This window comes from Zingiber officinale, chromosome 5B, assembly GCF_018446385.1.
Source record: "Zingiber officinale cultivar Zhangliang chromosome 5B, Zo_v1.1, whole genome shotgun sequence".
NCBI lineage: Eukaryota > Viridiplantae > Streptophyta > Magnoliopsida > Zingiberales > Zingiberaceae > Zingiber > Zingiber officinale.
This window is the reverse complement of record NC_055995.1, coordinates 110,348,344-110,363,556: the sequence shown is the minus strand read 5'-3', so window position 1 is coordinate 110,363,556 and position 15,213 is coordinate 110,348,344. Positions and strand designations below refer to the sequence as shown.

The 15,213-nt window shown below is 37.1% G+C and overlaps 1 protein-coding gene across 1 annotated transcript in view; it reads left to right on the top strand.

The window, feature by feature from the left end:
* Positions 1-13,915, top strand: part of LOC121985341 (2-oxoisovalerate dehydrogenase subunit beta 1, mitochondrial-like) — a 39,190-nt gene extending 25,275 nt beyond the window's left edge. Inside the window, exons 5-13 of the mRNA XM_042538728.1 lie at positions 11,682-11,739; positions 11,802-11,899; positions 12,319-12,408; positions 12,518-12,586; positions 12,652-12,738; positions 12,961-13,056; positions 13,135-13,212; positions 13,328-13,414; positions 13,659-13,915. Coding sequence (XP_042394662.1) covers positions 11,682-11,739; positions 11,802-11,899; positions 12,319-12,408; positions 12,518-12,586; positions 12,652-12,738; positions 12,961-13,056; positions 13,135-13,212; positions 13,328-13,414; positions 13,659-13,694 — 699 coding nt within the window. The 3' untranslated portion in view covers positions 13,695-13,915. The remainder of the gene's footprint in view (positions 1-11,681; positions 11,740-11,801; positions 11,900-12,318; positions 12,409-12,517; positions 12,587-12,651; positions 12,739-12,960; positions 13,057-13,134; positions 13,213-13,327; positions 13,415-13,658) is intronic.
* The last annotated feature ends 1,298 nt before the right edge of the window (positions 13,916-15,213 follow it).

Sequence of the window (15,213 nt, the reverse complement as noted above, 5' to 3'; positions counted from 1 at the left end):
GTATGTAGCTGAAATATGGAAAGAATTCCTCTCTCTTAAATTGGAATCCTCCCTGATGATAGGTTCTCCTTCTCTTATTTAGAAGGTCGTCATTAGATTTGGGAAGGGGTTTAACCCCCATTGAATTTTGTATGATTTCATGTTGCCATTGATATGGAATAGATCAAGCTAACGATTGAGTTCTTCCTCTTTTTATATCTCATTCCTAAGCTTAATGCGTGTGCCATTATTGGGTATGGTTGGTCGGATACATCGAGCTTAATTCCCTTGTCACTTCCTTTTAGCCCGTGACTATCTTGTGGCTCGAGATCACATGAGCGACAGACTCCCTTGTTTCTTCTCCAATAGTGAGTGGAGATGTGTGGGTTTTGACAATAAGGACAAGATCCATCACTTGAGTTTGACAAGTGATTGTGGTGGGCTTAAGCGACGAAGCTAAGAAATCATTTGGTAAGTTGTCAAGGGGCCAAAAGTTAATTTTTTTTATAAGTAAATTTTATAGCTCGAACCAAGAGTATACGAATTGGTCATAATGAGTGACTAATGTTTGACAAAGAGTTAGATTAGAGTACACTTCTAAGGACAAGTGTACATGAATTTACACACCTGAAAATCTTCTCACAATCTAACTAATCCTCACCAACAGCAATAACAACCAAGTCTTATCCCACTAGGTGGGGTCGGTAACTGAACCTCACCAAAGAACTTTTATTTCTAGCCCTCCATACATGGTGTACCATAGAAGATAAGGAAAGATAAGGAGCCTTTGTCAGCATTCTACTCCCATGATAATATCTCCTAAAGACCCTTATCATCCGTCGGTATGTGGACATCTTCCATCCCATTTGCATCCAATCTTTCATTCTCCTACATAACTCTGCTATAGAGGGACACCCGAAGATTATATGCTCCTGTGATTCTAGCACCTTAGACAGAAGGTGCATTGTCGGTCCTCCACGTACTCCTGTTTGTCTCTCGTGGGTAGCCTCCTCATTGCCAACATCCAGAGGATAATTGCATGACTCGGCTGGACATGTCTTCCACACTGTCCGGGCTCATGGCTTCTTAGGCCTAGGTTGCCTAAAGAAATCATATGCCTGAGCCACCATACCATCCTGAGAAAATCATTCTGCTAGCTTCTGTCCAACAGCCTCTAGTGACCAGACCAGCAGCCAATAATATGAGATCTTATATCTACAGCAACCACTTGACCAAAGAGGAATCTGTGTTGGCTGGCTCCTAGATCCATAAATCCGCACGCCTCAGGTAAGTGTGATGGATCCACTTTATCCAAAGTGCCTCTTAGCCTGTATCCTCCAAAGTACTTTAGCCAAGAGGGCTAAATTCCAAGCTCGCAAGTCTCTGAATTCCAAGCCTGATGGATAGCAGAAGCACTCAATCCCTGTAAAACAAACATGATTAGTTGTGCTTGGCTAGCATATGACAAAGTCTTTTTCGGCCAAACATTGATCCGACGGACCAGAGAGTCAAGTAGGGGGCTATAATCAGAAAGTCGGAGGCGCATCGCTGCTAGTGGGATTCCAAGATATCGAAAGAACATATCAGTGATGGTAAGAATCTGCTGGTGTGTAGAGTCCGCGACTCCAACCAAGAAAATATCTGACTTCAGCCTATTAATGTGAAGTCTGACTGCTGTACCAAAATCTAATAAACAAGTAGTTAGCGTACCTACAAATGCTACATCACCTTGGCTGAAAAGAAGAAGATCACCTGCGTAGGCCAAGTGTGCTAAACAGAGATGACCACATTGAGGTTGAAAATGAAAGTCCGCTCTTATGGTGCATCTTTGTAGCTGTTTCCCAAAAACCTCAACACAAATGCCAAAAAGATAAGGAGTTAATGGGTCTCCCTGCTCAAACCTCTAGCCCCTCTGAAGTGTCCAAAAATTCATCCATTGATAGCCAAAGAAAAGGATGTGGTGGTCATGCATTCCAAGATCCATGATACAAACTGCATAAGAAAGTTTAGTCCCAACATAGCTTCTCGTAGAAAGTCTCAATTGACGGGATCAAAGGCCTTCTAGAGGTCAATCTTCATGATGCATCGGGTGATGCCCTCTTTCTATTATACCTCCTAAAAAGCTCCTGTGCCAATGAGCCTGCCCTGCACAAAAGCTGCTTGTGACATCCTGCCCGCCAATACCTTAGAAATAACCTTATAGCATACCATACAACAAGAGATGGGTTGATAATCTGATACTCTACTAGCATGTGCGGATTTGAGAACAAGTGCAATCAAGGTGTGGTTCCATTGACGCAATAATTTCTCACTACGAAAGAACTCCTGTACAGTAACAACAAAAATCGGCCCTATAGTGTCCCATCATTGCTTGAAAAACTTGGACTCATATCCATCCGATCTCGGTGCTCCCTTGATGTATTGAATTTTTTCCAAAAAAATCTTCTTTTTTGTTTAAGTGAAGCAACTTCAAGGGATAAAAAATGTCATCTTTGAATCAATCCTTTGACATTGCCAAGCCTTCTTTTTAGGTAAGATTCTCACCCCTTTGTTAGGTGCAAGACTCTTGAGTTAGATGATGAATCAGGAAAACATGAGTCATGGTAAAAGGATTGACCAAGAGAACATTGTTTGTGTGTTGTATCACCAAAATCATTGGAGTTTCACCTTTGAGTTGTATTGTAACCATGTTGTGTGTGCCACTTTTCCTTGTTCAAGGTTGTAAGTCGTGTGGAGAGCATGTGTTGAGTGTGGATGATGTAAGTACTGTACCCACTGCAGGAATTGTAAAAATAAGAAGTTGCAGAAACCTAAGGAGAAATGTTGTGGGAGCCCTTAGCAATGTAGTATGTGTCATTTGGTCAAAACTTGATGGATTCTTTACCACTTTTGTTACTGGTGCTCTAGTTGAGGCACTAACTTAATGGAGGACCTTTAACATTTTTGTTGTCTGTTTATATTGTCCAATGTTCATTGGATTCTTTACTATTATATTGATACATTTTGAGTATAACATGCTTATCTTATATTGTTATTTTTATATATATTTTTTTGAAAATCCAAGTGTTTGGGCTTCTCCTTTGGTGGTGGATGACCTTCCCTTGGTTCGCGTACTAGGTAAATCCAGAGCACAACTTATGCTCACTCAGAAGTTGACCTCCAAGATATTCGTCCCATTTGGGATTTGACCTCTTATTGCTCCCCTGAGTGATTTACCACCATGCCACACTTTTAGGGGCTATAATGTTGTTTATATTGCCTCCAGGACATCGTGCAAACAGTGGACGCGTGATATCTCTGGCGTAATAGCCAGGGGCCGATTCTCAGGAACTGATGACCTGGGGTTTACTCTACTATACGCTTATGGCCTGTGTACCTGCATTTACCTCCCTCTATATCCATAGGGCCGACACTAGGGGGCCGCTAAGGTAGCGGATCCATCTTTTTTTTTTATAATGTTGTTTATATTAGTATATGTTAGATTTTCTTTATTATTTTGATATTACATGTTTAATGGTGCCATTTCTGTTTTGAGGATGATGTAAGCTTAGTATTGCGTATTTTTTTTATTATTGGTGATGCTTGTCTAGAGTGGTGAGGCAATGTCTTCCTTTCCATGCTTTGATGTCCTTTGGTTCCTAGGAAAGTCCTCACAACTATTGATTCAGCCGATTGGATCCTCCATTCTACTTCGTGAAATCCAGTCTTGAAAAATTTAGTGCTATTCCTGAGTAGTGGAGTTGTTTATATTAGTGCAATCATGCTTCGAGGGTACAATCTTAGGTTTTGATGTTTAGACAGAGTTTAAGTTAGACCTTGCGCTATGATTTGATATGTGTGTTTGATTGTGTAGGGACTTGTAGCAACACATATAGAACTTGGAGAGTTCGTGCTTGACAAGGTCTAGTAATGATATGGATGATAACTTGGCGTGGCCAAGGTGGCCGCTTAGTGACTTGGAGGTCCATGGAAATCTATGAAGGTTGAATGAGACAATCGAAGGATCACATGATGAGAAGAACTAACGTGGTGTTGGAGCAGCTCTGGAGCATGAGTTGGTGTTGCTAAGTTGGAGGCTTAGTGACTCTAGGTACGAAGAGATTGGAGAAGGCTACAAAAGGTGACTTAGGGACTATAGGACAAGGAACATCGAAGAGTAGTGAGGACGATAGCCAGAGAAGGCTATGTAGGTAGAGCGTGAAGATGACATATGGAGGAGCAGAGAGCTCAAGTGCATCCGGGGATGAGAAACTTGATAAGAGATGGCCTTTGGGCAAAGCCAAGTGGCGATGGTAACATTCCGATGGCAAACTGTGAGAGTTGATTGTCCTGTATGCATGGGGCGAGGGTAGAACTCAATTTAGGTGGACTTTATCATTAGGATGATCATAGTCGAGAAACCTAAAACTCCAAAGTCGACACAAGTTGGTATGCTAGCATTCTATTTGGGTGGGTAGTAGAATGGGCAATCAAATGATAGAAGGTTTAGGCTAAGACTAACCCCACATCCCACTTATTATATGACAAGCAACGGACATATCTCATGACATGCTATCAGGGATCCTCGACAGTGTGCCATGCTTCCATCTCATCTCCTCAGCTACTCCACCTCCACATCTCCTAAGGCATCACCCTTCACCTGCATCATCCACATAGTGAGTCTATAGACCCAACAAGCATATTCAAATTCAAGGTACATGAAACAACTAATAAAACGAGGCAACATGGAACATGAACTTATTTACACATGGAGCGAAAACATATACATAACCTTGTAGGAGTTGATTATGATACAAATGTTGTAACCATCATTAGAGCCCATTTATTTGGTCCATAATCATGAATTTTAGAGGTACCTCTTGGAAGAACTTATAATCATATAGCTGAAGCCAACATACATTAGCATCATCATTTATGATTGGAAGGACCCTTCTCGAAACTCATCCCAAGGCACCCATCCCGTACTGTCACCTCACATGCACATATTTATCTAGTTATCCATGTAAGAAAAACATAACTCATTTGTATCCTACCTCGCAAGTAAACATGCATAGTTCTTATACTATCTTCCTTAAAAAAAAAATAAAGCCACTTAAAGCTTCAAGTAGTGCATATACAATCTAAATAACCTGAGAAAAAAATAAGGGAAGAGCAGCTAAAAAAAAACACCCCAATTCCTATTCTACCAAATCTGTCCCAAAGAGTCAAGCTAGCATGAAGAAGTGAGCACAACATCAAAATCGATTCACATCCTTCGAATCGGTCCAGAAATAAATCCAAGCTATCTTGAAGAAGCAAGATCAATATCGAACAAGAATTTACCACCTACTGAAACCGTCCAATAAATAAAATCCAAAGTTATCACAAGAAGCAAAAACACATTGGAAACAACCTACTGCATTTGTCCAGAAACCACAGCTAGCTAGAGAAATCAAGAACAATATTGAATCAACTCCCAACCCAACCAAATCTGTCCAGAAATTTGAAAACACCACGGAGAAGCATGAACCACTTGAAATTGCATTAAACACAGCTAACTCAAGAACCAAGCAAAGGCATTAACATTAAAACCAAAACACGTGCTACCAGAATTTTTCCATAGAAATGCGAAACTAGCATGATTAAACAACTCATCAATGAACTCACGACAGAAACTCCCCAAATCAAATCTGAAATACCAAGCCAACCAGATTTAAGCAAGCTCACACTGAATTTAACAGCAGAAATTCGCAAAATCAAATCTGTAATACCATACCAACATGATTTAAGCAAGCACACACTGAGTTCATCAACCGAAAATCACCAAATCAAATCTGAAATACCAAACCAACATGAGTTAAGCTCGCACACATAGGATTCATCGCAGAAAATCACAGCAGGAAATCACGGCAAGAAATCCAGAATTCAGCAGAAAGCTAGGTATGATCTAAAAGACTTTTCCTCCCTAAGAAGTCCTCCATCGAACCTAAGGTCCCCAATCATTCCGTCGAACGAAGCATCCAAATCCACCCATCCTCACAGAGAATTGCTCACTCCAGAAAAAAAAACCAAATGAATAATGCTTGCCTTTCGTTCAAATTGGAGGAGCAATCCCGGCTTCGAAACGGATCGAGCCTTCAATCCACCAACGTCGTCGAGAGCTCTCATCCAAGGGCTCGCGTCTGTCGTCGGGAGCCCTTCCTCCACCAAATTGCATTGCCCCTCCCCCTTTGTCTTGTCCCCGATCCCCCTTGCCCTAGGGCAGATTTTCCCTTTTTCTCTCTCTTTTTTTTTAATATTTATATTTAGGCTCCAATTCTGATAGTAAGTCCAAAACCCATCAATTGGCCCATAAGACTAGGAGCATGTATCCAAATTAGGGTCCGTGATTTATCTCCAACGTGTTGGCCCTGGGACGGGTTGGCGGGGGCGCTGGGGGCGAGCATATTCGTCTTTTGCCACAATGTATCCAAATTAGGGTTCTTCTATCTTTTAGGGTCCCCAAATTTTCTTTAAAAACCTATGCCCTACCTTCAACCTTTAAATAGCATTTACAAGAAACATATATTACTTGACCTTATAGACTAGTTCTGGTTTTCCCTTAGTCACCCAATTACACTCTCACCGTAACATCGAGCTGACATTTATTTATTTTATTATTATTATTATTATTATTAATATTAAATTCTTAATTTAAACATTCGAAGCATAGAAATTTCATATTAACAATTACCTCGCGAGACCTCACAGTGAGGCCTCGCATGGCGGCCGGGGGCTCACGAGTCCTCCACGCAGCGACTGCAGGGTTCATAAGTCCTCCACATGGCGACCGTGGGTCTCGTTGGAGTCCTTCGCGCGAGGGAGGCCTCGCGGAGCCTCATAGGGTTGTGTTGGTGTTGTGCCGGTTGGCGGGCGGACGATAATTTTTGCCTGTTTCACCATGTACGACACGAGATTTTAAACCATAGAAATCGTATTAGTTAAACCTATTAGAAATCTCTTGTAATCTCTTTAGCCTTCCTCTTGTACTTTATCAATCCTTGTGCTTGTAAGAAATTTGTTCACCTCTGATAGTTGACCGAGAAGGATAAAGATTGTAGTTTTTCAAGAGTGATCCACTAATGCATCATAGGGCGTAGAGTAGGAGCCTTGGGGTTGTTGAACCACATAAATTAGTGTATTAGTGATTGTAAGTACTTGCTTGTGTTTATATTTGTTTTCGTTGCTAGTTGTTTATGACCTTGCTTAGAAAATAGAAAGAATAGTTTCAGAATTGTATTTGTAGGTACATATGCTATTCAGTCCCCTCTACCCATCACATCCTCATGTCCCAACAGTTCATAGCGGTGCCTTTGAGCTCTAGATGATCTCAATCTTATGAGCTACTGATCTGACTGCCAGTCTCCCATTTTTGAATGAGGCCTCCACCTAAGTGGCTAGCCACTTTGATAGCTCGAGTTGTTGCTGGTGAAGTAAGATCCTCTTTATACTTGTGAAGGATTCCAAAAGTAGTTGCAGTGAATCCTCCATTTCTTAGCTAGAATGCCAAATTGGTAGGGATCTGATGCTAGGATCAAGTTATGGGGCGTCCAGAGCTATTGATGGCAAAAAAGAAAGGCAGTTGTCACACTTCTAAAAGGGGAAATTCTGTGCAACTGACAGCTTCCTTTGCCAGCCTAATGGGTTGTGCCTTGTTCAGAGAAGAGAGAACATGATCTTCTAAGAAGAGCAGAAATTTAGAATGAGAACGCTTGAAATTCCATTCACCAAATATATAAAGTGCACATCCCATGAAATCATAATTGATCCCATCCACTCCTCACATGGGACGCAACTACAACTACTAATTACTACTACTTCAAAACAAGGCACCACCACGACTACTGACTATCACCATTAACTGCCACTTGATTAACTACCCCACAAATTGCTGCCATCACTGCTGATAATTGTTGCTATTTTTAACTTCCCTCCATATGATCCACCACTCATCCCATCTTTGTTCTTGCTGGCATTTCCACATGTGTCCTTATTTTTTACACTTGAGTTACCCTGGGACCATGCATGCCCTTACCAGCTTCTGCCATATATCATTTGTTTTTTGTTTTCAAGGTCTTAGGAACTAAGATGCATCTATCTTTGAACACTTCCTAAGTATAGAAAATTTATGTTGCACTTTGTTTGAATGTTTTTAAGGTCTAGGAACCTATGTTGTGTTTATCCTTCTTGGTTCTATGTTAATTGGAATACAATTTATTTTGGTGTCAACTTTTCCCCTTGATCTTTCAAGCTTTTTCCTCCTATTCTCTAATTGACTTCCACTTTCTCACATATTCTACTACTCTTCTACGAAGTTCTATAGTAATATAATAAAGCATCACCTTGTTTCAGTGAGTAACAACACATTTAGACATTACTATACATTAATTAAGACGCTCATTGAAAATGCATCAAGCATCCATGTAATGGACTCCAATTAGCTGGAGCACTCTTCTTAGTAGTTGGCGCACTCTTCTTGTTATTGTAAGGTGTGCATATGTGTTGCAACATCAAAATCAAACAATCTTACATGGATAATAAATCTTTTAACTTAAAAACTCAAAATTAAATATAAGATTATTCAAGAAGAGCAGGCTGTCATAGACTCCTTTTAAAGGCCCAACTATAACTCTCTCCTAATTCCACAAACTTGGTAAACAAATAATCAATTCCTTAGCAACTTTGCCTAGTATTCTACATTGTACTGACAGCATCAAAATAAAGCTTACAATTTCTGAAAACTAAAAAAAACTAAAACTATCTAAAGCTTCCATTTAAACTTTTAATTTTAAACCTAATTATATAATGCAACAATGTGTCTCATACTACCCAGAAGGAAACACAAGCATACATTGACTATGGACTGAATTTCATTATGTTTTACTTGCCAAACATTTTTTTTGTATTTGTACTATTTAAGGAAACATATTGTGATTATATCTATTAAAATTTCATGGTGGTGTAATATACTAATGTATATCTCATCAGCTAAATATAATGCAGATAGAATTCTTCATGTGCAATTTTTTTTATTTTGATATTACATGCTTAAGGAAAATAAATTACTCCTATTGAGCATTTAATTCATGATATATTAGAGTTCCTTATTATAATTTACATGTGATTCCAATTAACTTGCCAAGAATATTTTATTTACCTCTCAAGCAATGATTGTGATACCAAGCCATGTTGGTCGACACAGGCAAAATTTACTATTACGCCCATTGACTGGTATTGAAATTATTTTGGCACGGGCACTTGTTGAGCTGCAAGGCAGAAGCGACCTCGCGGCAACCTTGCTTAACCATGGCTTGAGTGTTTTTTTTTAATTTTCATTTTGGGTTTAGGTTCTTTTCTTTTATTTTTTTAAGGATATTTACAAGGTTTAGAGTTTATGATATCATTTTTAATTTTTTACAATTAATTCCTTTCTCTTTGTCAATTTTTTCTCTTTCATTTGTTTTTTTCCCCTCCATCTGTTTACAGAATAACTCACAAACTAAGGATTATTACATAGACTAAAGAAAAACAATCTCTCTAACAATGATGGTGAAGATGAATTATTAGGAAAAGCATCTACATCAATCCAATATAGATAAAAAAAAAATTAATTAATATATTTTATATTTAAAAAGTACCTCACATGTATTGTTTCCGTCAAACCTAAACTCTGACATGACTCCAAATTTTAATCCTTATTTTAAAGTCCATTTAAGTACCTTTTTTAAATCCACAAGCATCTAAGATGAATAATGGTTAATGAATCTAGTAGCAAGGAAGAGAATATTGTTCCGTGCCGGGTGACATGGCGACAGACAATTTTTACGGTTCCTTTGTGGGAGCGAAATCGGCACCCTACGCGTGATAATTTTTTGCGTCATCACATGTGTCATGTGAGATAGACGGAATCAAACACGTGTTGTGCAACCGCCTCAGTCGTAAGTGTTGCAGGGTATCTCAGATCCGTCGCAGGATGCCTTTAGCGCCGCTAGAAGTGTCACAGGACACCTCCGTCGCCAAGCATCCCATGACGCCTTCGGCACCGCCGGACACCCGCGCGATGTTACTATTTTACCGATTAAAAATTCATTCGATTTAATTAATTTAAACAATTCTCACTTATGTGATATTTCGAAGAGACTTTTATAAAGCCTAATTAAATTATACCAATAAAATATATAAAAAAAAATAATTAAAAATTAATTTTTTAATAAAATTTTTTAATTAATATTCTAAAAGTTTGTTTTTTACTGTTTTAAATTTCATTTAAAAATTCTAAAAAAATTAATAAATAAGATTTATATTCTAATATTTTTTAATTATTTTGTATTGTTTTAAATTTCATTTAAAATTTTTTAAAAATTCTAAAAAAATTATAATAAATCAGATTTATATTCAGATATTTTTTAAAATTATTTTTTTTTTACTGTTTACTGTTTAATTGATATTTTAATATTTTTCTTACTATTTAAAATATCAATTTAAATTCGAATTATTGAGAAATCAATTTTTCTTTAAAGAAAATTATATTTAATTAATTTTTTCTAACAATATAGAACTTATACAAAATCAATATATAAATTATTTTTAGATTATATATCATAAACATATTTATCTAATAATTACTATATATATACCGAAACCGTATCCATGATACGATATCGAAACTGTGTCGTTTTGATCTAGACCAAAACCTCGGCATAGGTCGAGATTTTAAAACTTGTCTAGTAGTCTTGTAGTTTCCCAAAATTCTTGTTATCAATGAATATAAGATATCATTTCCAATTTTTTTTTTGTATATTTTTTGTTGGCTATGTAATTTATATAATATATATTATTTTGACTAAGTATTTAAATATAAAGAGAACAAGAACATGCTGTAAAATATAACAATGTGTTATTTTGTATCATTTGTTATAAATAAGATAGTGTAGAGGCGCTTTGTTGCAAATTCTTTTGCTAAAGTTTCCAACTTGAAAGGAATTATATTGCCCTGGATCACAATCAGTTATTTGTCAGTAGGTGATATTTTTTATTTGCATTCCAGGAGACCAGTCACTTCCTTAAGAGTTGCATTTGGCATCTAAAAGTTTTTAGACACTCAAAGTTCAAGTCAGTTATTTGGCATTAGGTGATATTTTTTTTACTTTGTATCCCAGAAGACCAGTCACTTTCTTAATAGTTGTATTTGACGTCCAAAAGTTTTTAGACCCTTTAAGTTCTCACTGAAAATGGCAATCAGAAGAATAGCATAAAATTTAAGTGTAAATTGTATGTACATTCCTTGTAGCTAACTCATTTTACATTGAACTTTTATCTTTTCCTTAAATTTCCATTATATTCCATAATATATGATAGTTGTCTTATTTAACATATGTTAAAAGTCAGTTTTTTTAAAAAAATTATTTTCATTGCATATCCTGTCCTTAAGGATCATATCTATTCCAAAAATCATTTAGATAACATGGTATGTGTTTTAACTTATATTTCAATTAGGTTAACTGAGCCATTGACTAACGGGTCTGGTTTATTTTAGAAAAGTAGGGTTATATGGTAAACTACAAGGGATGCGCATATAGTTTATCCCAATTTTCAATTAGATTTTTTGGAGACTGCAATTTCTCATCTCTTTGTCCTCCAATTGTATGTTCCTCTTTCACTGGCATGATTGTTTTATCTTGTAGATTGTCAATGAGGCAGCCAAATTCAGATACCGAAGTGGGAATGAGTTCAACTGTGGAGGTAGCTTTTCCCTAGTTCATCTATTTAAATGAGTTTTTAAGCTCATGTATATGCATTCCCAGGTTTAACAGTGAGATCTCCATATGGAGCTGTTGGGCATGGTGGTCATTATCATTCACAATCACCAGAGTCTTTCTTCTGTCACGTGCCTGGTCTTAAGGTTTTTTAGCTCCTAATTTCTTGCTTTCATGTGATGTACATTTTAAATTTTCTAAGTAGTTTAGTATATTCATGATGTATTTATGACATATGATGCTAGGATGATTTTTTTTTTCCCTATTAGTATCTTCCAACTTGCCTTGATTTACCCTTCACTGAATGTCACATGAATTTTGATCTTAAGTGATTTTTCTCAAAGTTCATGAGACGCAAAGTGATTACTGTCTCTGATATACAAAATCTCAGACAGATTCCAGTGGATGCTTGATATTCCTACTGCTCATGTGTAAAGGGTTTTGGAAATAACAATTCACATCGATTTACTTCAGTATCCAATATTTGTACTTGAATTCGTGCAATATAGATTGTTGTTATCCTGCATATAGGATCCAAAATTTGTTCTAATGAGTTTTCTCTTAGGTAGTTATTCCTCGAAGTCCCAGACAAGCAAAGGGATTGCTGTTATCCTGCATACGTGATCCAAATCCAGTTATATTCTTTGAACCAAAAGTATGGATATCTTTGATAAGATTTTGGGTTTCACCCAATACTTTCTTATTTCATAGTCATGAAAATATTAGATTTAGGAAATTGTCACTTTGTTATTGCGACTATGCAGTTGTTGTATAGATTATCTGTAGAAGAGGTTCCTGAAGATGACTACATGTTGCCTTTATCTGAGGCTGAGGTAAACCATTTTTTCACACTGACAGACTACCATGGAACTTTATGCTATTAACTATAGACCACCAGGTGATTCGTCAAGGGAGTGACATAACACTTATTGGCTGGGGAGCCCAGCTTTCAATATTAGAACAAGCATGTGATGCTGCTGCAAAGGTATGACATGGATTGATGATTCAATAAATCTTGTTTGACTTTTTAGTTGTTTATCATCTAATAGGCATATCAAAGTACTTAAAGAACAGGCTGTTCTGCACATTGGCTCGTCACTCTCTTTGGAAAAGAATTCTAAACATGAAATAAGCAAAAATTTCTATAACTGTGCTGTGGATTTAGATACAACAGACTTCCAGTAATTTCTATTTGGCACTTATACAGGAAGGAATTTCTTGTGAACTAATAGACCTGAAAACATTAATACCCTGGGACAAGGAAACGGTAGAAAGCTCTGTTAGAAAGACTGGAAAGCTTCTTGTAAGATGCCTTGTACAATGGAACATACTTCTGGCACATTCTAGTTCCACTAATTTTTAAATCTCTTCCCTTTCATAGATCAGTCATGAAGCTCCTGTGACTGGAGGATTTGGTGCAGAGATATCTGCTTCAATTGTCGAGCGCTGCTTTCTACGGGTACATGTTTCTAGAAGTCACATTTCATTCTACATAACTCAGGAATGTAGATCTGATTTAGTCTTTCTCCGTTATCAGACCTTTTACTCTCACCTTTATTTGTTGTGCTTCACAGTTGGAAGCTCCTATAGCAAGAGTTTGTGGACTTGATACACCATTCCCTCTTGTTTACGAACAATTTTACCTACCAACGATGAACAAGGTGAGTGAATACATATCTTGGTTTCCTCGCTTTTCAAGTAAAAGGGTAGTCCGGTGCATGAAATTCCCATCATGTGGAGTCCCGGGAAAGGATCTATTGTACGCAGTCTTACCCTTCTTTTTGCACGAGATTGTTTCCAGGATTCGAACCTGTGACCTTTTGGTCACAAAGTAATAACTTTACAATTTCGCCAATGCTCCTTTTCTTCCTTACTTTTCAATTAAATTAGTAATTTCATTTCCAGATATTGGATGCGATAAAGGCAACAGTGAAGTACTGATGTGAAGAGGAGAGAATCATTTCACTTTATTAGTTCTTCCATTATTGACATAAGGTTGATATAGTTGCAGAATTTATGTATCATTTATATGTAAAGCAATAGCCCTTTATTAGTATTTGAATAAATTTCCGTTACAAACATCTTATCTATTCTCATCGACCAATGGATCCTAATAACTAGTTTCTTTGCTAGTTTATAATGTTTGATTATTGTCATGATAAGATCAACTTGTAAACCTGTCGTGGTTCTTGGGGTCTAGCAATATGCTTTAGGATGCAATTGCTTGTGGGCTAAAGGAATCAGTAGGCTGTGGAAGTAACAAAGAAAATTGCACAAGTAGGATCTCTTACTCAGCAATTAGTATAACATAATATTCAGTGAAAATTTTAAGACATCTAGTCAATGATCAATCTGAAACTTCTCACAATGGAAAAGCTTCTTGCAAAGATAAGGGTAAAAGTCCGTGGGAGAAAAAAAAAACTAATGTAGAGTATTTATCTCAAATCTATTCGTAAACTAGTATGAATATGGACATATTATTCTATAATGAATCCAAAAGAACATTGATGGACCTGGGTTTGTGCCAACTTCATCTTCAATGCAGAAAATGTTGGATTATTATCTGTATTGGGTGGGAAACCATGTTATTTTGTCACACGTGGATTCATGCCGTTAAGAAATAAACACATTTACTGATGTTTATTTGGCGTTTGTATTATTAGATGTGAGGTTTATACGTGTAAAATTTGTTAGCCCGCACTATCATTAATGATATGCTGATAACATATACAGGTTTATCATATATAGGGTTTGATCTTCATTGGATTAGGAATCTGATAGATCTTTACACTTTCCATTAGTGAAGAGATTACGATGTTGTTACCCTATTTCCTTTAGAAGACCAACCTCCTCGCTTCTCCTGCTCCTCAGCAGGATCTCTGGACTCCGTGGACGAAACTTATAGAGACGATGACAATTCTGCTATATTTAGGTTTCATCATCTAATTTTAGTTTATGTATTTTTTTTATACCGTAATATTTGATGTTACTAGATCCTTGTTCTTGTATGTTTTCCTAGTCGAGTTCTTGATTTCTAGAATTCATCCGGCTAGGCAAAATATTAATTCACATCATGTGGTATCAGAGCCAAGGTTGTTTCATCAATTTTATGACATTAAGTTTTAAGTTTTCATTGGTTTTGATGTTTTGTGCTAGATCAGGATTTTTTTAGTATAAAACACATGAAGAAAACCTAGGATATGCGAGGTTATTGAGTTTTCATGATTTTTTACAAAAACAGTAGTAAACGTCGCTATTTTTGGAGAATTGTTGTGTTTGATCCGTAATTAGTGAATAGGGTTTCGGTGTGCTGCAACCATGTTGGCCAACTTGCATAACACGGCTAGGTTGTGTGGGGCGTTGTGCGGTCGAACACAGCCAAGTCGTGTGGTACATTGTGCGGCCGAACACGACCATGTTGCATAACACGATTGCGTGTTGAGCATCGAACATGGTCGTG